Source organism: Panulirus ornatus, chromosome 63, assembly GCF_036320965.1.
Source record: "Panulirus ornatus isolate Po-2019 chromosome 63, ASM3632096v1, whole genome shotgun sequence".
NCBI classification, from domain to species: domain Eukaryota; kingdom Metazoa; phylum Arthropoda; class Malacostraca; order Decapoda; family Palinuridae; genus Panulirus; species Panulirus ornatus.
The window spans coordinates 25,572,349-25,596,592 of NC_092286.1; the positions used below are offsets into that span (position 1 = coordinate 25,572,349).

Genomic DNA, 24,244 nt, shown 5'->3' on the forward strand with positions numbered 1-24,244 from the left:
GGATCATAGGCACTGTGGTTCACTAACACTTCATCACTACACAATCAGCACAGTACGAAATTCTCTTGGATCAGGATCACTAGAGTATGAAGGGGTGAAATATCAGTTAGAAACTATTACATTATAGTCCTAGGTACTATCAGCTTTTGTCATATAAACTTCTCATCACTGAGATGTAGTTACTTCTTAGGAGAGTTGTGGATCCTTTCGAAGGCATTGCCTGTATTGTGTAAAACACTTTCCCATTTAATGTTCAACTAGCAGATCTCTTGCACAAATATGTATAGCTCTACAGTCCTTATGGTAAGTTTCTTCTTTTGATACAAAAATGTTTAACATTACCCTGCTCACCCTAAGTAGTGGAGGCCAACAGGTTGTTCTCAGTCATTCAGTGGGCATTCAGCTGATGCTGTAATATGTATGATGTCCACTTGGGAAAGAATATTCCTCAGAACATTACTGGATGAACCACCACACTTCTACATGCTCTTTCATACATGCAGAAAATTTATTCCCTTTTCTACTAGCCCTCACAGTGTCATCGTCAACCGTCTCCACTCCAGGTACTGATGGACTACACATCTAGGTCCCCTCCAGTTAACGTTTTAACCTCTGTAATCATCTTTTCCTGAGGTACTGAGTTCACTGCTATCATCATCACCTGATGATTTAATGGTTTCTGCCCTCATTTAGATTCCCAGACAATGTTTGAATTCCATCCATTATCCATGGATATCACTGTTCTCCTGTCATGGCTGGAAGAAATATCACATATATAATCATTAAAAGGAATATAGTATGCTAACTCCTACTTTCTCTCTCATCCCCAAAAAACACCAACTGAAGAAAATTTAGTTGATTTTAGAATAAAGAATTACTGTAGCATTATTACTTATATTGTGGTGATGAGTGAATTAGGATTATTGTGTGTGTGTGTATGATAATTATTTATTCATCTATGTGTGTGAAATAAAGTTTAGTGTAAATGAATTGGTAAAACTGAATAAAAAATAGCTAGTTTTTCGTTTAAATGAAGTGGTAAAATTGAATAGAAGATAACTAGTTTTTTGTTTAAATGAATTGGTAAGATTGAATAAAAGATAACTAGATTTTTTAAATGAATTGGTAAAATTAAATAGAAGATACCTAGTTTTTTTAAACTGGTAAGAATGAATAGAAGATAACTAGTTTTTCGTTTAAATGAATTGGTAAGATTAAGTTGAATTTTCTTTTTGTAAATGAAATGGTAAAATTGAATAGAAGTTATCTAACACAATTATTGTGTGCCATACTTCTTTGGATTCTAAGGAAATGTACTTCTTAACTAGTTTCAGTTCTTGCACTGTATAGCTTCTTTGACTTGATCAGCAACGTATAGCTGCCTCTACTTCAACAATGTAAAGTCACGTTGACTTCAGCACTCTGTAGCTGCCTCAGATTCATCAGCCCTGTAATGTTGCCTCAACTTCATCAGCACTGTATAGTTGCCTCAACTTGATCAACACTGTATAGCTGCCTTGACTTGATCATCACCATATGATTGCCTCAATTGTATATCCTCTTAGAGTCCTGTGCATCCTCTGAACCCTTTCCTGCATCTTTCCCCACCACATAGTCAAAATAATATACTATTTGATCACTTTTTCTTACAATTGCCTCTTGTTTGATGTGTTCTGTTCCCATGCTGTTTTGTGTATAGACAAAATCAAACACTGGTGAAGTGTTGTTCTCAATAGATCTTGTATGCTCCATGATGTGTTGATAAAGGAGGTACACCAGTGCACATTCGAGCAACTTGTATCCCTGTGTCTCTGTTTCCATGGGCATCTAGGTTCCCCACTCTATTTCCATTTAAATGAACTTCCCTAATGTCAGTAATTTACCATCTTCATTGAGGGACTGTTTTACTGCTTCCTTTACCATCTTGATTGTTCCTTCATTGTTATCAGTGTGCATCTGCTCTACATTGCTGTAGTTCCTTTCAAGATTGTAGACTAACCCAACCACTGAACAGGTTCTCCCCACTGTAGTCATACCCATTATGTATTGTTTTAAATTGCCATTTATTGATATCCCCTAGAATGTAATGTTTTCCCTAATGAAGAGGGCCAATCCCCCTCCTCCTTCATCTTATGATTAAAGCCAATCCCTCTCCTTCTACATATTATGAAGAAGGCTAATCCCCTCCCTTCATGTTATTAAGAGAGCCAATCCCCTCCCCCATCTCATGAAGAGGCCCAATCCCCCTCCTCCTTTTTATGGAAAGGGCCAATCTCCCTCCTCCATCTTATGAAGAGGGCCAGTCTCCCTCCTCCTTCATCTTATGAAGAGGGCCAGTCCCCCTCCTACTTCATCTTATGAAAAGGGATGATACCCCTCCTTCTTACTATGAAGAGGGGCATTGCCCTTCCTCCTTCATCTTATGAAGTAGGCCAATACCCTTCTTCCTTCATCTTATGAAGAGGGCCAATACCCCTCCTACTTCATCTTATGAAGAGGGATAATATCCCTCCATCTTCATTTTATTAAAAGGGCCAATACCCGCCCTTTACCTTATGAAGAGGGTCAATGCTCCTCCTCCATATTATGAAGAGGGTCAGTTCCCCTCCTCCCCCATCTTATGAAGAGGGCCAGTACCCCTCCTACGTCACCTTATGAAGAGGGCCAATACCCCTCCTTCTTCATCTTAAGAAGAGGGACAGTCCTCTTCCACCTTTATCTCTTTATCTTATTAAGAGGGCCAATCCTCCCTACTCCATCTTATGAAGAGGGACAACACCCCTCCCTCCATCTTGTGAAGTGGGTCAATCCCCCTCCACTCTCTTATTGAGAAGGCCAATCCTCCTCTTCCATCTTATGAAGAGGTCTAATCCCCCTCTTGCAGCATCTTGCTAAGGGGGCCAATCCCCCCTTACTTCATCTTATGAAGAGGCACAACTTCCTCCTTCCTCATATGAAATGGGCCAATTTCCATCCTTTATATTATGAAGGAGTGCAGTTCCCTTGCCTACTTTACCTTATTAAGAGGGCCAGTCCTGCTCCTCCTTTATCTTATTAAGATGGCCAATACTCCTCATGATTCATCTTATTAAGAGGGCCATTCCCCACCTCCTTCATCTTGTGAAGAGGGTCAGGCCTCCTCCTCCTCCTTCATCTTATGAAGAGGGCTAATACCCCTCCTCCTCCTCCTCCTTGTGAAGAGAGCTAAACTCCTTACTCCTTCATCTTAAAAAGAGGGCCAATTCCCCTCTTTCATCTTATTAAGAGGGCCAGTTACCCTTCTTCATTTTATGAAGAGGTTCAGTATCCCTCCTCCTTCATCTTATGAATAGGGCCAGTCCTCCATCTTCTTCATCATATTATGAATGGCAATCCCCATCTTCCTTCATCTTATGAAGAGGTCCAAACCCTCTCCTTATGAAGAGGGACAATCCCCCTTTGCCTGCATCTAATGAAGGGGACAATCCCCCTTTTGTGCTATTAAGAGGGCCAATCCCCCTCCTACTGCAACTCATGAAGAGGGTCAAACTCCCCATTCCTTCATCTTATTATGAGGTCCAACCCCACTCTCATCTTATGAAATCATCCAATTCCCCTCCTCATTCATCTTATAAAGAAGGCCAATCCCCCTCCATCTTATGAAGAGGGAAAATCCCTTTCCTCCATCATATGAAGAGGGCCAATCCCCCTCCTACTCTGTCTTATTATTAAGAGGGTCAGTACCCCTCTTCCTTCATCTTTTTATGTGAGGCAGTCCCCTCCTCTATCATCTAATGAAGAAGGCCAATCCCCCTCCACATCTTATGCAGAGGGCCAATCCTCCCAACTTCATCTTATGAAGAGTGGCAATCCCCTCCTTTTTCATCTTATGAAGAAAGCCAGTCCCTCTCCTGCTTCATCTTATGAAGAGGACCAGTTGCCCAAAAACAGACAAAGAAAGGCTGCATTTTCTCACATCGATTCTCTCGCAGTCATATGTCATGTATAAGACGCCAAAATCACACCTCCCTATCCACAACCAGGTGCGACAGACCTTTTTATGGTTTACACCAGCCTTTTCATGTGCCCTGGTTCAGTTCAGTGACTTCACTTTGGAAGCTATGTACCACATCATTCCATTTCACATCATTCTTGTATGTTCAGGCCTCAATAAGTCAAAATTTGTTTCACTCCATCTTTCCATTTCCAATTTGGTCTCCCATTTTTCCTTGTCCCCTCCTCTTGGAACACTCATATTCTCTTTTTCAACCTTTTACCACTCATTCTATCCACTTGTCCAAACAACTTCAGCACACCCTCTTCAGCTTTCTCAGTCATACTCTTTTTATTATGACACATCTCTATTACCATTTCATCACTCACTTGATCAAAATGCCAGATATTGCCCACAAGCATTTCATTTCCAAGACATCAAATTTCTTCTGCACATCCTTATGTACAGCCCATTCCTTGCATCCATTTAACATTATTGGGATTACTATACCTTCAAATATGCTCATTTTTGCCCTACCAGATAACAGACTCTCTTTCCATGCATTCTTTAGTACTCCCATCTAAAAGTCTCTTTCCTGCTCACATACATATACTTGTATTAAAACATGTATTGATTATACATATTTTTGTTTTCTACCTTGACAGTGCACACTTGTTGTATTATTCTCTTCAGTATTATTACTTGTTAATCAAGTTGAAAAAGTTTGGGCAACATATATGGAAACTATGAGTTTCCAGATATTGTTTTCTGCCTCACTACTTCATTAGATACTGTGCCTGGGATTTTTAGAGGCCCAGACTGTACATAGCACACTTGCGGTAATATCCTGGAGGCAAACCACATATGGCACATCATCATCAGTCAGTCAGTAAATAAGCAGTCTTCTGTTAAACTGGTTGGTCTGTTCCCCTTATGGTCACCTTCCAAGAGATCCCAGTCAATGCTAGTCTTTATGAATTATATGATTATTGATTCTTATTTTTGATAGAATTTCGATTTTGAGGGTCTGCATACTAGGACTGGCTGTTATGATGCTGCCTTCCCTCAAACAGCAAATGGAATTATCTTCCTTCTTTACTCTTTCTTTATTCAAGAGTCTGGCATGTAACACTTGTGGAGCCCTTTATGATTATTTTTTCTTTTTTCTCTCCTCTCTGATGACCTTAATTGGAGCATCTGTTACCTATACCATGTCAATCACAATAAAATGTAAAATGTGGGCTGCCTTGTTTATCTGTTCAATTTATAGTGACTTGTATTTGTCAACATCAGCCTTGTACATCTAGGTCACACAAACTTGACGTTAGACATAACTGTTCCACTTTTGTTATATTAAAGTACACTGTTTTCCTGAAACCTTTACATCCTGGTATTATGCATTCTTCTACTGAATGATTGATTGAATATAGGAGATGTATGGGCAAAGGAACAGGAGGTATTGAGTTTGATATATGAAAGGTTTGTATATGTAGGTATATGTTAAAATATATAGGTATGTATATGTGCATGTGTGGGCATTTATGTATATATCCATGTGTATGTGAGTCAGTTGGGCTATTCTTTTGTCTGTTTCCTTGCGCTACCTCACTAACGCAGGAGACAGCAACAAAGTATCGTGAAATAAATGAATATGAATATTTTTGTATTTTTTATTATACTTTGTCGCTGTCTCCCACATTATATTTTCATACATACTCGCAGTCTGTTTCATTGAGTAAGTAATGAAAGGGTAAGATAGGTGTGTGGTAATAAAAAGTGTGGTTGAGAGAGCAGAAGAGGGTGTATTGAAATGGTTTGGTCACATGGAGAGAATGAGTGAGGAAAGATTGACAAAGAGGATATATGTGTCAGAGGTGGAGGGAACGAGGAGAAGTGGGAGACCAAATTGGAGGTGGAAGGATGGAGTGAAAAAGATTTTGAGCAATTGGGACCCTAACATGCAGGAGGGTGAAAGGTGTGCGAGGAATAGAGTGAATTGGAACAATGTGGTATACCAGGGTCAACGTGCTGTCAGTGGATTGAACCAGGGCATGTGAAGCGTTTGGGGTAAACCTTGGAAAGTTCTGTGGGCCCTGGATATGGAAAGGGAGCTGTGGTTTCGGTGCATTACACATGGCAGCTAGAGACTGCGTGTGAACGAATGTGGCCTTTGTTGTTTTTTCCTGGCGCTACATCACACACATATGGGGGAAGGGGGTTTATCATTTCATGTGTGGTGGGGTGGCGACAGGAATGGATGAAGGCAGCAAGTATGAATATGTACATGTGTATATATGTATATGTCTGTGTATGTAATTGTATGTATACATTGAAATGTATAGGTATGTATATGTGCGCGTGTGGGTGTTTATGTATATACATGTGTATATGGGTGGGTTGGGCCATTCTTTCGTCTGTTTCCTTGCACTACCTCACTAGCACAGGAGACATTGACTAAGTATGAAAATAAAAAACATATATACATGCACATATACATATGTTGAAATGTATATGTATGTACATGTGCATGTTTGGGGGGTTTTGTATATACATGTGTATGTGGGTGGCTTGGGTCATTTTTTCGTCTGTTTCCTTACGCTACCTCACTAACGTGGGAGATGGCGATTAAGTATGATAAATGAATAAGTAATGTTTACCTCCCTAAACACCCCATCCATGAACAAATTAAACAATCATGGGGACATCACCCACCCCTGCTGCAGACCATCCTTCACTGAGAACCAATCACTCTCCTCTCTTTCTACTCGTACACATACTTTCCATCCTTGATAAAAACTTCTATGCTTCTATCAGCTTATCTCCCTTACCTTATATTCTTAAGACCTTCCACAAAGCATCTCTATCAACCCTATCATAAGCCTTCTCCAGATCCATAAATGCTGAATACAAATCATTTTGTTTTTCTAAGCATTTTGTTACATATATTCTTCAAAATAAACACCTGATCAACACATTCACAACCACTTATAAGACCACACTGCTCCTCCCCAGTCTGATGCACTGTTCATGCCTTCACCCTCTCAATCAATACCCTCCCATAGAATTCTCCAGGAATACTCAACAAACTCGTGCCTCTGTATTTCAAACACTCGCCTTTATCCCCTTTGCCTTTGTACAATGGCACTACACATGTATTCTGCCAATCCTTAGGCACTTCACCATGATCCATACATACATTGAATATCTTTATCATCCAGTTAATAGCGCAGTCACCCCCTTTCTTAACAGATTCAACTGCAATACCATCCAACCCCGCCGCCTTGTTGGATTTCATCTGCAAGGCATTCACCACCTTTTCTCTCTTCACAAAACTACTCTCCCGACTCTCACATCGCACACCACCCTGACCAAAACACCCTAATCTGCTACTCTGTCATCACACACATTCAACAAGCTTTCTAAATACTCACTCCATCTCCTCACTTCATTACTACCCTTTATCACTTCCCCTTTTCCCCTTTCAGTGACAATTCCAGTTGTTCTCTTGTCTTATACACCTTATTTACCTCCTTCCAAAACATTTTTTTTTTTTTATCTCCCTAAAGTTTAATGTTACTCTCTCACCCTGATTCTCATTTGCCCTCTTCAACCTTTGCACCTTCCTTTACCTCCTGCCTTTTTCTCTTTTATGTTTGCTAGTCATTTGCCTTCCTTCCTTGCAGGTATCGTCCAAATGCCTCTCTTTTTTTCTTTCACTAACAACTTTACTTCTTCATCCCACCACTCACTACCCTTTCTAGTCTGCCCACCTCCCACCTTTCTCATGCCACATGCATCTCTAGTGCATGCCATCACTGCTTCCATAAATACATCCCATTCCTCACCCACTCCCCTCACCTTTTGCCATTCTAAACTCGATCTTTCCTGGTACTTCCTCACACAAGTCTCCTCTCCAAGCTCACTTTCTCCCACCATTCTCTTCTCCCGACTTACTTTCTTCTTTTTTGAAAGCCTCTACAAATCTTCACCTTTGCCTCCACAGGATAGTGATCAAACATCTCACGAGCTGCCCATCTCAGCACATTACTGTCAAATGTCTCTCTTTTACATGCCTGTCAATTAACACAGAATCTCATAATGCCCTTTGACCACCTCTCCTATTCATATATGTATACTTGTGTATATCTCTCTTTTTAAACCAGGTATTACCAGTCACCAGTCTTTTCTCAGCACACAAATCCACAAGCTTGTCACCAATGCTGTTCACCAATTATACTTTCAATTGCTACGTTACTCACCTTTGTATTTAAATCACCCTTCACCGATACCCAATCTTGTGCATTGAAACTGCTGAAACACTAATTCAGCTGCTCCCAAAACACTTACCTCTCAAGATCTTTCTTTTCATGACCAGGTGCAGAAGCACCAATAATCACCCAACCCTAACCATCCACTTTCAGTTGTACCTACATCAGTTTGAAATCTACTTCCTTACACTTTATCACACACTCCCACACCTGTTTCAGGAGTAATGCTACTCCTTCCGTAGCTCGTGTCTTCTCACCAACCCCTGACTTTACTCCCAAGACGTTTCAAAACCATTCTTCCCCATTACCTTTGAGCTTCATTTCTCTCTGATCCAGAACATCTTGGTTTCACCCACACATTGAGACATGCTGGCATATACACATATACATACATACATTTTTTTTTTTTTTTTTTTGCTTTGTCGCTGTCTCCCGCGTTTGCGAGGTAGCGCAAGGAAACAGACAAAAGAAATGGCCCAACCCACCCCCATACACATGTATATACATACGTCCACACACGCAAATATACATACCTACACAGCTTTCCATGGTTTACCCCAGACGCTTCACATGCCTTGATTCAATCCACTGACAGCACGTCAACCCCGGTATACCACATCGCTCCAATTCACTCTATTCCTTGCCCTCCTTTCACCCTCCTGCATGTTCAGGCCCCGATCACACAAAATCTTTTTCACTCCATCTTTCCACCTCCAATTTGGTCTCCCTTTTTTCCTCGTTCCCTCCACCTCCGACACATATATCCTCTTGGTCAATCTTTCCCCACTCATTCTCTCCATGTGACCAAACCATTTCAAAACACCCTCTTCTGCTCTCTCAACCACGCTCTTTTTATTTCCACACACCTCTCTTACCCTCACGTTACTCACTCGATCAAACCACCTCATATACACATATATATATACACAGACATATACATATATACATGTACATATTCATGCTTGCCTACAATCCATTCCGGCGCCACCCCACCCCACAGGAAACAGCATTGCTAACCCTCCTCTTCAGCAAGGTAGCACCAGGAAAACAGACAGAAAAGGCTGTCATGTGTAATGCACTGAAACCACAGCTCCTTATCTACATCTAGCCCCCACAGGTTTTTCCATGGTTTACCCCAGGTACTTCACATGTCTTTTTTCAGTCTATTGACAGCATGATGACCACGGTATACCACATCGTTCCAGTTCACTCTATTCCTTGCATGCCTTTCACCTTCCTGTATGTTCAGGCTCAGGTCACTGAAAATCTTTTGCTCCATCCTTCCACCTCCAATTTGGTCTGCTTCTTGTTCTCTCCACCTCTTGACATGTATATTCTCTTTGTCAACCTTTCCTCACTCATTCTCTCCATATGTCCAAATCATTTCTACACACCCTCTTCTGCTTTCTCAAGTACACTCTTTTTATTACCACACATATCTCTTACCTTTTTATTACTTACTCGATCACACCACATACTGTCCTCAAACATTTCATTTCCAACACATTCACATTTCTTATGAACAGGATTATTTTCTCATTCTCCTTTTTGACAGTGGTGGTCCCTTAAAGACTGGAAAAAGTCGAGTTCTTTATGTTGCATCAGAAGAATTTCCAGCAGTGGCTGTGGTGGGACTTGGGAAAGAGAACATTTCAGAGCCAATTGAGGAACGAGATGAAGCTAAGGAGGCCATTCGAACAGCAGTTGCAGGTATAATATTCACATATTTCAGTGTGTTCCATATGAAAGAATTTAGTTATCAGAGATGATTTTACACAGAAATCATAGTAGGCATTTAGAAGTATTGTAAAGTAAATACCCTGAAAGTTGATGAAATATTGAAATAAAATTAATTATTTGGTCTTCTGAGAACATAAAAATACCTCTGTCAGACAGACTGCATATTGTTGTCTGAAGATCCTTGGATAAAAAATTTAGTTTGTATCTGATGTTTGGTCCTGAAATCTATTCTCTTTCATCTCCATCACCCTTTTTTAGAATGTAACAACCATAAGAGCCTACATCTCTCGACATACCCTCTTTTCCTCTTGTCATCCCCTTTCTTGTTAGGTCCTTTCATTAGAATTTCCCGAGGATATAGATTTGCTTGAAAACCTCAGTATAAGGATTATTTTTTCTTGCTGAATATTTATCTGGGATTGAAAATATTTTAGGGGTCATTAGAGCATGTAATTAGATATTTAAGAGTACTTTTTTAGAAGATTTTGTGATTATTCTCCTCATACTTCTTAGGTGTCTGTCAGTTAGGAGAAGCATTGTGAGATATTTTCTGTTATTATCTCAAGTACAGAATCTTTTCAGTATATTTCTCTTTTCAGACAAAATTTTTTTTTATTATCTTATAATTTCAAAACAAAAAGTTATTTTGGATGCTTAGTATTTCTTAGGGTAATAGATTTTCTTGAAAACCATAGTATAAGAACTGTTTTTCATGATGAACACAAGTCTAGGGTTAAGATATTGTTTGGGGGGGTCTTTAAGGCTTTTAATTGAATTACTAGATTTTAAAAGTCTTTTTTTTTTATTTCATGGGTATATCCTGGCTAGGGAAAGCATTGCACATTTCCTATGATTATTCCAAATAAAGAAGCATTTTGTTATTTTATATTGTATTACAATTTTTATGCAGGAACCTTTTTAGGCTAAAAGAAATACCCTGATGTACAGTTTTTGGTATTTGGTATTTTCTGAGGAAATAGATTTGCTTGAAAACCTCAGTATAAGAAGTATATTCATGCTAAATACAAACTTGGAATTTCAACATTTTGTTATTATTTGCTTTGTACTTTTTTTCATACATATTCACATTTCCTGCATTAGTGAGGCAGCATTAAAAACAGAGGACTGAGCTTTAGAGGGAGTATCCTCACTTGGCCTCCTTCTGTGTTCCTTATTTTGGAAAATTAAGAAACGGGGGGATTTTCAGCCCCCTGCTCCCTCCTCTCTTAGTCGCCTTCTTCGACATGCAGGGAATATGTGGGAAGTATTCATTCTTCCCTATACATACTGATACATATTCTCTGTTTACATGAATTATTTTTCGCTGCACTTATTAAGGATCATAAAGGTTCTGACTTCGGAAATTTTGACAATGATATTTGGATTGTAATGTCTCGGCATCATGGTGGCCTATCTTAGTGGCTCCCTTATTATTATTATCATTATTATTTATCCCTGGGGATAGGGGAGAAAGAATACTTCCCACGCATTCCCTGCATGTCATACAAGGCAACTAAAAGGGGAGGGAGCGGGGGACTGGAAATCCTCCCCTCTTGTTTTTGATTTTCCTGAAGAAGGAACGGAGAAGGGTGCCAAGTGAGATATTCCCTTAAAGGCTCAGTCCTCTGTTCCTAACAGTACCTCACTAACACGGGAAATGGCGAATAGTGTGTGTGGAAATTATTATTATTATTATTATTATTATGTATTTTTTTTTTTCCGCCGTCTCCCGCGTTTGCGAGGTAGCGCAAGGAAACAGACGAAAGAAATGGCCCAACCCACCCCCACACACATGCATATACATACGTCCACACACGCAAATATACATACTTATGCAGCTTTCCATGGTTTACCCCAGACGCTTCACATGCCCTGATTCAATCCACTGACAGCACGTCAACCCCGGTATACCACATCGATCCAATTCACTCTATTCCTTGCCCTCCTCTCACCCTCCTGCATGTTCAGGCCCCGATCACACAAAATCTTTTTCACTCCATCTTTCCACCTCCAATTTGGTCTCCCACTTCTCCTCGTTCCCTCCACCTCCGACACATATATCCTCTTGGTCAATCTTTCCTCACTCATTCTCTCCATGTGGCCAAACCATTTCAAAACACCCTCTTCTGCTCTCTCAACCACGCTCTTTTTATTTCCACACATCTCTCTTACCCTTATGTTACTTACTCGATCAAACCACCTCACACCACACATTGTCCTCAAACATCTCATTTCCAGCACATCCATCCTCCTGCGCACAACTCTATCCATAGCCCACGCCTCACAACCATACAACATTGTTGGAACCACTATTCCTTCAAACATACCCATTTTTGCTTTCCAAGATAATGGTCTCGACTTCCACACATTCTTCAAGGCTCCCAGGATTTTCGCCCCCTCCCCCACCCTATGATCCACTTCCGCTTCCATGGTTCCATCCGCTGCCAGATCCACTCCCAGATATCTAAAACACTTTACTTCCTCCAGTTTTTCTCCATTCAAACTTACCTCCCAGTTGACTTGACCCTCAACCCTACTGTACCTTATAACCTTGCTCTTATTCACTTTTACTCTTAACTTTCTTCTTTCACACACTTTACCAAACTCAGTCACCAGCTTCTGCAGTTTCTCACATGAATCAGCCACCAGCACTGTATCATCAGCGAACAACAACTGACTCACTTCCCAAGCTCTCTCATCCCCAACAGACTTCATACTTGCCCCTCTTTCCAAAACTCTTGCATTTACCTCCCTAACAACCCCATCCATAAACAAATTAAACAACCATGGAGACATCACACACCCCTGCTGCAAACCTACATTCACTGAGAACCAATCACTTTCCTCTCTTCCTACACGTACACATGCCTTACATCCTCGATATAAACTTTTCACTGCTTCTAACAACTTGCCTCCCACACCATATATTCTTAATACCTTCCACAGAGCATCTCTATCAACTCTATCATATGCCTTCTCCAGATCCATAAATGCTACATACAAATCCATTTGCTTTTCTAAGTATTTCTCACATACATTCCTCAAAGCAAACACCTGATCCACACATCCTCTACCACTTCTGAAACCACACTGCTCTTCCCCAATCTGATGTTCTGTACATGCCTTCACCCTCTCAATCAATACCCTCCCATATAATTTCCCATGAATACTCAACAAACTTATACCTCTGTTATTTGAGCACTCACTTGTATCCCCTTTGCCTTTGTACAATGGTACTATGCAAGCATTCCACCAATCCTCAGGCACCTCACCATGAATCATACATACATTAAATAACCTTACCAACTAGTCAACAATACAGTCACCCCCTTTTTTAATAAATTCCACTGCAATGCCATCCAAACCCGCTGCCTTGTCGGCTTTCATCTTCCACAAAGCTTTTACTACCTCTTCTCTGTTTACCTAATCATCCTCCCTAACCCTCTCACTTTGCACACCACCTCGACCAAAACACCCTATATCTGCCACTCTATCATCAAACACATTCAACAAACCTTCAAAATACTTACTCCATCTCCTTCTCACATCACCACTATTTGTTATCACCACCCCATTAGCCCCCTTCACTGAAGTTCCCATTTGTTCCCTTTTCTTATGCACTATATACATACATGTGAATAAGTAAATGTGAATAAGAGCAAGGTTATTAGGTACAGTAGGGTTGAGGGTCAAGTCAATTGGGAGGTGAGTTTGAATGGAGAAAAACTGGAGGAAGTGAAGTGTTTTAGATATCTGGGAGTGGATCTGTCAGCGGATGGAACCATGGAAGCGGAAGTGGATCATAGGGTGGGGGAGGGGGCGAAAATTTTGGGAGCCTTGAAAAATGTGTGGAAGTCGAGAACATTATCTCGGAAAGCAAAAATGGGTATGTTTGAAGGAATAGTGGTTCCAACAATGTTGTATGGTTGCGAGGCGTGGGCTATGGATAGAGTTGTGCGCAGGAGGATGGATGTGCTGGAAATGAGATGTTTGAGGACAATGTGTGGTGTGAGGTGGTTTGATCGAGTAAGTAACGTAAGGGTAAGAGAGATGTGTGGAAATAAAAAGAGCGTGGTTGAGAGAGCAGAAGAGGGTGTTTTGAAATGGTTTGGGCACATGGAGAGAATGAGTGAGGAAAGATTGACCAAGAGGATATATGTGTCGGAGGTGGAGGGAACGAGGAGAAGAGGGAGACCAAATTGGAGGTGGAAAGATGGAGTGAAAAAGATTTTGTGTGATCGGGGCCTGAACATGCAGGAGGGTGAAAGAAGGGCAAGGAATAGAGTGAATTGGAGCGATGTGGTATACAGGGGTTGACGTGCTGTCAGTGGATTGAATCAAGGCATGTGAAGCGTCTGGGGTAAACCATGGAAAGCTGTGTAGGTATGTATATTTGCGTGTGTGGACGTGTGTATGTACGTGTGTATGGGGGTTGGGCCATTTCTTTCGTCTGTTTCCTCGCGCTACCTCGCAAACGCGGGAGACAGCGACAAAGTATAAAAAAAAAAAAAAAAAAAAAAAAAAAAAAAAAAAAAAAAAATATATATATATATATATATGCAAGAGTTTTGGAAAGGGGGGCAAGTATGAAGTCTGTTGTGGATGAGAGAGCTTGGGAAGTGAGTCAGTTGTTGTTCGCTGATGATACAGCACTGGTGGCGGATTCATGTGAGAAACTGCAGAAGCTGGTGACTGAGTTTGGTAAAGTGTGTGAAAGAAGAAAGTTAAGAGTAAATGTGAATAAGAGCAAGGTTATTAGGTACAGTAGGGTTGAGGGTCAAGTCAATTGGAAGGTAAGTTTGAATGGAGAAAAACTGGAGGAAGTAAAGTGTTTTAGATATCTGGGAGTGGATCTGGCAGCGGATGGAACCATGGAAGCGGAAGTGGATCATTGGGTGGGGGAGGGGGCGAAAATCCTGGGAGCCTTGAAGAATGTATGGGAGTCGAGAACATTATCTCGGAAAGCAAAAATGGGTATGTTTGAAGGAATAGTGGTTCCAACAATGTTGTATGGTTGCAAGGCTTGGGCTATGGATAGAGTTGTGCGCAGGAGGATGGATGTGCTGGAAATGAGATGTTTGAGGACAATGTGTGGTGTGAGGTGGTTTGATTGAGTAAGTAATGTAAGGGTAAGAGAGATGTGTGGAAATAAAAAGAGCGTGGTTGAGAGAGCAGAAGAGGGAGTTTTGAAATGGTTTGGGCGCATGGAGAGAATGAGTGAGGAAAGATTGACCAAGAGAATATAGGTGTCGGAGGTGGAGGGAACGAGGAGAAGTGGGAGACCAAATTGGAGGTGGAAAGATGGAGTGAAAAAGATTTTGAGTGATCAGGGCCTGAACATGCAGGAGGGTGAAAGGAGGGCAAGGAATAGAGTGAATTGGATCGATGTGGTATACCGGGGTTGTCGTGCTGTCAGTGGATTGAATCAGGGCATGTGAAGCGTCTGGGGTAAACCATGGAAAGTTGTGTGGGGCCTGGATGTGGAAAGGGAGCTGTGGTTTCAGGCATTATTGCATGACAGCTAGAGACTGAGTGTTGTCTTTTCCTAGTGCTACCTCGCACACATGAGGGGGGAGGGGGATGGTATTCCATGTGTGGCGAGGTGGCGGTGGGAATGAATAAAGGCAGACAGTGTGAATTGTGTGCATGGGTATATATGTATGTGTTTGTGTGTGTATATATATGTGTACATTGAGATGTATAGGTATGTATATTTGCGTGTGTGGACATGTATGTATATACATTGTGTATGGTGGTGGGTTGGGCCATTTCTTTCGTTTGTTTCCTTGCACTACCTCGCAAACGTGGGAGACAGCGACAAAGCAAAATAATAATAATAATATATTTTATATATAGGGGATAGGGGAGAAAGAATACTTCCCACGTATTCCATGCGTGTCATAGAAGGCGACTAAAAGGGAAGGGAGCGGGGGGCTGGAAATCCTCCCCTCTCGTTTTTTTTTAATTTTCCAAAAGAAGGAACAGAGAAGGGGGCCAGGTGAGGATATTCCCTCAAAGGCCCAGTCCTCTGTTCTTAACGCTACCTCGCTATCGCGGGAAATGGCGAATAGTAAGAAAAAAAAAAAAAATTATATTTTATTTTATATTTTATTTTATCTTGTGGAGGCTAAGGTGAAGATTTGTATGGGTTTTCAGAAAAGAAGATTGAATGTTTTGGTGAAGAGGGTGGAGAGAGTAAGTGAGCTTGGGAAGGAGACTTGTGTGAGGAAGTACCAGGAGAGACTGAGTACAGAATGGAAAAAGGTGAGAACAATGGAAGTAAGGGGAGTGGGGGAGGAATGGGATGTATTTAGGGAATCAGTGATGGATTGCGCAAAAGATGCTTGTGGCACGAGAAGAGTGGGAAGTGGGTTGATTAGAAAGGGTAGTGAGTGGTGGGATGAAGAAGTAAGATTATTAGTGAAAGAGAAGAGAGAGGCATTTGGACGATTTTTGCAGGGAAAAAATGCAATTGAGTGGGAGATGTATAAAAGAAAGAGACAGGAGGTCAAGAGAAAGGTGCAAGAGGTGAAAAAAAGGGCAAATGAGAGTTGGGGTGAGAGAGTATCATTAAATTTTAGGGAGAATAAAAAGATGTTCTGGAAGGAGGTAAATAAAGTGCATAAGACAAGGGAGCAAATGGGAACTTCAGTGAAGGGCGCAAATGGGGAGGTGATAACAAGTAGTGGTGATGTGAGAAGGAGATGGAGTGAGTATTTTGAAGGTTTGTTGAATGTGTTTGATGATAGAGTGGCAGATATAGGGTGTTTTGGTCGAGGTGATGTGCAAAGTGAGAGGGTTAGGGAAAGTGATTTGGTAAACAGAGAAGAGGTAGTAAAAGCTTTGTGGAAGATGAAAGCCGGCAAGGCAGCAGGTTTGGATGGTATTGCAGTGGAATTTATTTAAAAAGGGGGTGACTGTATTGTTGACTGGTTGGTAAGGTTATTTAATGTATGTATGACTCATGGTGAGGTGCCTGAGGATTGGTGGAATGCGTGCATAGTGCCATTGTACAAAGGCAAAGGGGATAAGAGTGAGTGCTCAAATTACAGAGGTATAAATTTGTTGAGTATTCCTGGTAAATTATATGGGAGGGTATTGATTGAGAGGGTGAAGGCATGTACAGAGCATCAGATTGGGGAAGTGCAGTGTGGTTTCAGAAGTGGTAGAGGATGTGTGGATCAGGTGTTTGCTTTGAAGAATGTATGTGAGAAATAATTAGAAAAGTGAATGGATTTGTATGTAGCATTTATGGATCTGGAGAAGGCATATGATAGAGTTGATAGAGATGCTCTGTGGAAGGTATTAAGAATATATGGTGTGGGAGGCAAGTTGTTAGAAGCAGTGAAAAGTTTTTATCGAGGGTGTAAGGCATGTGTACTTGTAGGAAGAGAGGAAAGTGATTGATTCTCAGTGAATGTAGGTCTGTGGCAGGGGTGTGTGATGTCTCCATGGTTGTTTAATTTGTTTATGGATGGGGTTGTTAGGGAGGTGAATGCAAGAGTTTTGGAAAGAGGGGCAAGTATGAAGTCTGTTGGGGATGAGAGAGCTTGGGAAGTGAGTCAGTTGTTGTTCGCTGATGATACAGTGCTGGTGGCTGATTCATGTGAGAAACTGCAGAAGCTCGTGACTGAGTTTGGTAAAGTGTGTGAAAGAAGAAAGTTAAGAGTAAATGTGAATAAGAGCAAGGTTATTAGGTACAGTAGGGTTGAGGGTCAAGTCAATTGGGAGGTAAGTTTGAATGGAGAAAAACAGGAGGAAGTAAAGTGTTTTAGATATCTGGGAGTGGATCTGGCAGCGGATGGAACCATGGAAGCAGAAGTGAATCATAGGGTGGGGGAGGGGGCAAAAATCCTGGGAGCCTTGAAGAATGTGTGGAAGTCGAGAACATTATCTCGGAAAGCAAAAATGAGTATGTTTGAAGGAATAGTGGTTCCAACAATGTTGTATGGTTGCGAGGCGTGGGCTATGGATAGAGTTGTGTGCAGGAGGGTGGATGTGCTGGAAATGAGATGTTTGAGGACAATGTGTGGTGTGAGGTGCTTTGATCGAGTAAGTAATGTAAGGGTAAGAGAGATGTGTGGAAATAAAAAGAGCGTGGTTGAGAGAGCAGAAGAGGGTGTTTTGAAATGGTTTGGGCACATGGAGAGAATGAGTGAGGAAAGATTGACCAAGAGGATATATGTGTCGGAGGTGGAGGGAACGAGAAGTGGGAGACCAAATTGGAGGTGGAAGGAGGGAGTGAAAAAGATTTTGTGTGATCGGGGCCTGAACATGCAGGAGGGTGAAAGGAGAGCAAGGAATAGAGTGAATTGGATCGATGTGGTATACTGGGGTTGATGTGCTGTCAGTGGATTGAATCAGGGCATGTGAAGCGTCTGGGGTAAACCATGGAAAGTTGTGTGGGGCCTGGATGTGGAAAGGGAGCTGTGGTTTCGGGCATTATTGCGTGGCAGCTAGAGACTGAGTGTGAACGAATGGGGCCTTTGTTGTCTTTTCCTAGTGCTACCTCGCACACATGAGGGGGGAGGGGGAAGGTATTCCATGTGTGGCGAGGTGGCGATGGGAATGAGTGGGGGCAGACAGTGTGAATTGTGTGCATGGGTATATATGTATGTGTCTGTGTATGTATGTATATGTGTACATTGAGATGTATAGGTATGTATATTTGCGTGTGTGACGTGTGTGTGTATACATTGTGTATGGGGTGGGTTGGGCCATTTCTTTCGTCTGTTTTCTTGTGCTACCTCGCAAACGCGCGAGACAGCGACAAAGCAAAATATAATATATATAATATATTTTATTCATTTATTTTGCTTTGTCGCTGTCTCCCGCGTTTGCGAGGTAGCGCAAGGAAACAGATGAAAGAAATGGCCCAACCCACACCCATACACATGTATATACATACACGTCCACACACGCAAATATGCATACCTATACATCTCAATGTACACATGTATATACACACACAGACACATACATATATACCCATGCACCCAGTTCACACTGTCTGCCTTTATTCATTTCCATCGCCATCTCGCCACACATGGAATACCATCCCCCTCCCCCCTCATGTGTGCGAGGTAGCACTAGGAAAGACAACAAAGGCCCCATGCGTTCACACTCAGTCTCTAGCTGTCATGCAATAATGCCCGAAACCACAGCTCCCTTTCCACATCCAGGCCCCACACAACTTTCCATGGATTACCCCAGATGCTTCTCATGCCCTGATTCAATCCACTGACAGCACGTCAACCCTGGTATACCACATCGATCCAATTCACTCTATTCCTTGCCCGCCTTTCACCCTCCTGCATGTTCAGGCCCCGATCACTCAAAATCTTTTTCACTCCATCTTGAGAATATATGGTGTGGGAGGCAAGTTGTTAGAAGCAGTGAAAAGTTTTTATTGAGGATGTAAGGCATGTGTATGTGTAGGAAGAGAGGAAAGTAATTGGTTCTCAGCGAATGTAGGTTTGCGGCAGGGGTGTGTGATGTCTCCATGGTTGTTTAATTTGTTCATGGATGGAGTTGTTAGGGAGGTGAATGCAAGAGTTTTGGAAAGAGGGGCAAGTATGCAGTCTGTTGTGGATGAGAGAGTTTGGGAAGTGAGTCAGTTGTTGTTCGCTGATGATACGGCGCTGGGGGCTGATTCATGTGAGAAACTGCAGAAGCTGGTGACTGAGTTTGGTAAAGTATGTGAAAGAAGAAAGTTGAGAGTAAATGTGAATAAGAGCAAGGTTATTAGGTACAGTAGGGTTGAGGGTCAAGTCAATTGGGAGGTAAATTTGAATGGAGAAAAACTGGATGAAGTGAAGTGTTTTAGATATCTGGGAGTGGATTTGGCAGCGGATGGAACCATGGAAGCGGAAGTGAATCATAGGGTGTGGGAGGGGGTGAAAATTCTGGGAGCCTTGAAGAATGTGTGGAAGTCGAGGACATTATCTCGGAAAGCAAAAATGGGTATGTTTGAAGGAATAGTGGTTCCAACAATGTTGTATGGTTGCGAGGCGTGGGCTATGGATAGAGTTGTGCGGAGGAGGGTGGATGTGCTGGAAACGAGATGTTTGAGGACAATATGTGGTGTGAGGTGGTTTGATCGAGTAAGTAATGTAAAGGTAAGAGAGATGTGTGGAAATAAAAAGAGTGTGGTTGAGAGAGCAGAAGAGGGTGTTTTGAAATGGTTTGGTCACATGGAGAGAATGAGTGAGGAAAGATTGACCAAGAGGATATACGTGTCAGAGGTGCAGGGAACAAGGAGAAGTGGGAGACCAAATTGAAGGTGGAAAGATGGAGTGAAAAAGATTTTGAGTGATCGGGGCCTGAACATGCAGGAGGGTGAGAGGAGGGCAAGGAATAGAGTGAATTGGAATGATGTGGTGTACTGGGGTCGACGTGCTGTCATTGGATTGAACCAGGGCATGTGAAGCGTCTGGGGTAAACCATGGAAAGTTGTGTGGGGCCTGGATATGGAAAGGGAGCTGTGGTTTCGGTGCATTATTATATGACAGCTAGAGACTGAGTGTGAACGAATTGGGCCTTTGTTGTCTTTTCCTAGCGCTGCCTCGCACACATGAGGGGGGAGGGGGATGTTATTCCGTGTGTGGCGAGGTGGCGATGGGGGTGAGTAGGGGCAGACAGTGTGAATTGTGTGCATGTGTATATATATGTATATGTCTGTGTGTGTATATATATGTGTACATTGAGATGAATAGGTATGTATATTTGCGAGTGTGGACGGGTATGTATACACATGTGTATGTGAGTGGGTTGGGCCATTCTTTCATCTGTTTCCTTGCGCTACCTCGCTAACGTAGGAGACAGCGACAAAGCAAAATAAAAAAAATAAAAAAAATAATATATATACATATACATATTTATTTATTTATTTTGCTTTGTCGCTGTCTCCCGCGCCTGCAAGGTAGTGCAAGGAAACAGACGAAAGAAATGGCCCAACCCACCCCAACACACATGCACACACACACACACACACACACACACACGTCCACACACGCAAACATACACACCCACACATCCCAATGTACACACATTTATACACACACAGACACACACATATACACACATGCACACAATTCACACTGTCTGCCCCTACTCACCCCCATCGCCACCTCGCCACACACGGAATAACATCCCCCTCCCCCCTCATGTGTGCGAGGCAGTGCCAGGAAAAGACAACAAAGGCCTCATTCGCTCACACTCAGTCTCCAGCTGCCATGCAATATACATACATATACATACACAGACATATACATATATACATACATATGTACATAATTCATACTTGCTGCCTTTATTCATTCCCGTTGCCACCCCACCACACATGAAATAACATCCCCCCCTTCTCCCCGTGCGAGGTACTGCTAGGAAAGGGTGGAAGGATGGAGTGAAAAAGATTTTGAGCGATTGGGGCCTGAACATACATGAGGGTGAGAGGCATGCAGGGAATGTAGTGAATTGCCACATTCACTCACACTCAGTCTCTAGCTGTCATGTGTAATGCATCTAAACCACAGTATGACATTATTTTTTAAGTACAAGTTGAAGAATAAGTACCTCCACTATTGAGCTAATTTGTTCCCACACTTGTTTCTTCTCCTATATCTGTTTTCTTTGTGAGTTTTGTGAATATTTATGTTATTAGTTTAGAAGTTAGGTAACAACTTACTGAAGGGAATTGTAGAAAAAAAGGTTATGAAAAATATGATTTGCCTTATGATGGACATAGTATGAGTTTAACATTCTTCCCATGCTCGTAGCAACTGAATCTGATGTGGAGCCACTTGGGGGAATGTTGGCTGATTCAGCTTGGGTTATGATGTAGGAGGCCTAGGAGTATCTATACTTTGGGCTTTGTGTCAATAAACTGAAATACCAAATTTTGGTTACTTTTTATTCTGGTGGTACGTGCATTCAACATGACTGAATGGACTTGATTAAGAACTCTTGTGTTTAGTACGATGGGAAGTACTTATCCTTTTATGGAGTGGGTAGCAAGGAAGGAAATGCAAGAGTGGGCTTACAGTATGCTAGGGGTTGGGAATATGGGACTTAGGAGTTGCATCGGTTGGTATTTGCAGATGAGATGGCTTTGGTAGCAAACCCGAGAGAATCTTAAGAAGCTGGTGACTGAGCTTGGGAGAGTGTAGAAAAGAAGAAAGTTGAGAGAAAATGTGACCGGAAGTAGGGTAATGAGGTGCAACAGGGGGATGAGATAGTGATGTTGAAGTTTAAGTCTACAGTGTCGGCGGAAAGAAATGACACCTACAATGAAAACAAACACCAAATATGGGAATTAGGGAAATAGGGGAAAAAAATGATCAATCAGGGTATTTTTATTCATCCTGATACTTCGTGATGTCTCCTCTGAGCTTCTTAACTTCTTCAGGATGGTCTGGCATGCTCCTGGCCAAGGATCTGAAGTATTCTTTGTCAATATTTTTCCACACCTTGGTGATCGCCTCTTTTAGGCGTGGGACGGATGTCGTCTGGATAAGGGATAACTCATGCTGGATGTGTGCCCAGCCATTCTGGGATAACTCATGCTTGATGTATGCCCAGCCATTCTGGGATAACTCATGCTTGATGTGTGCCCAGCCATTCTGGGATAACTCATGCTTGATGTATGCCCAGCCATTCTGGGATAACTCATGCTTGATGTGTGCCCAGCCATTCTGGGATAACTCATGCCTGATGTGTGCCCAGCCATTCTGGGATAACTCATGCTTGATGTGTGCCCAGCCATTCTGGGATAACTCATGCCTGATGTGTGCCCAGCCATTCTGGGATAACTCATGCTGGATGTGTGCCCAGCCATTCTGGGATAACTCATGCTTGATGTATGCCCAGCCATTCTGGGATAACTCATGCTTGATGTGTGCCCAGCCATTCTGGGATAACTCATGCCTGATGTGTGCCCAGCCATTCTGGGATAACTCATGCTTGATGTATGCCCAGCCATTCTGGGATAACTCATGCCTGATGTGTGCCCAGCCATTCTGGGATAACTCATGCTGGATGTGTGCCCAGCCATTCTGGGATAACTCATGCTTGATGTATGCCCAGCCATTCTGGGATAACTCATGCTGGATGTGTGCCCAGCCATTCTGGGATAACTCATGCTGGATGTGTGCCCAGCCATTCTGGGATAACTCATGCCTGATGTGTGCCCAGCCATTCTGGGATAACTCATGCTGGATGTGTGCCCAGCCATTCTCAGTCGGGTTAAGATGTGGGGAAGTTCCCGGCCACTCAAGCACGTCCATGTTTGAGGTGTGAGCCATGACCAGGGTCTCCGTCATGCAGAAACATGCCTTCGGGCCGATGAAGGTCATAGACATGGTGGAAGTGATGCTCGTTTGTAGGGAGACTAAATAAGTCCCCAGCGCCGTTGGGGCCATTGAAAATGTCCGAAACCATCAGTGAAGGAGGAGGTGGATCTAGGATGGATGTAGGAGGATAGCGGTTGGGGTTTGGGCTTGGGCGGTAGCGCTTAACACAAATACGTGCTGTCATGGGAGAAACGGGTGTGCATCCATTTCTCTGGGGTCCAGTCTTCGTATCTTTGTGCAAATTGAAGTCTACGGTGCTTCCTGCCAGCTGTTACAAATGGCTTCACTGCTGCCTGTCATGGCGGGAGGAGGAGGAGGAGATGCAAGCGTTCGCCAATGGTGCTATTAGCAACGTTTCCTAGCACCTCAGGGTACATTTTCTTGAGGTCTATGGACGTAATAATAAGATTTATTCATCACTTCACGTCGTAGGATATTGTCTGTCTTGTGAGAGGGTTTTCTTGGCCTTCCTGAGCGTGGTTGAGGGACCGGGACCTGGCTGTGGGGGGGTAAGCGCCCTACCGGCACAGAGAACCCACAACACCGTCCATCTCCTCCAACTGTGCCACAAATACCTTTAATGGTGACCTTTTCCTCCCTCAAAGCGAGGCTACGGGACCTCTCCTCCCTTCGGCGTCATGGTTTGACCCATATTTACTGATGTGGGGACACGAAATGGCGTTGACCGGTATGTGGGAGGTAGCAAAGGCAGGAGGGCTACAATAATATGTCCACACACACACACGGCAGAGTTATCATGTATTGGGGCAGAGTGAGTCTCCCTGGGGCAGTCAGTGAGTCACCCTGGGGTATGCAGACTTATCATGCACTGGGGCAGTCAGTCACCCTGGGGTAGTGAGTGAGTCACCCTGGGGCAGAGTGACTCACCCTGGGGTACACTCGAGACCTTGTCG

The 24,244-nt window shown here is 42.6% G+C and overlaps 1 protein-coding gene across 2 annotated transcripts in view; it reads left to right on the top strand.

Moving 5' to 3' along the window:
• Window positions 1–24,244, top strand: part of LOC139746044 (cytosol aminopeptidase-like) — a 105,786-nt gene that overhangs the window by 43,112 nt on the left and 38,430 nt on the right. For both annotated transcript variants that reach the window (XM_071656864.1, XM_071656865.1), the window contains one exon: window positions 9,797–9,951. In XM_071656864.1, coding sequence (XP_071512965.1) covers window positions 9,797–9,951 — 155 coding nt within the window. The remainder of the gene's footprint in view (window positions 1–9,796; window positions 9,952–24,244) is intronic.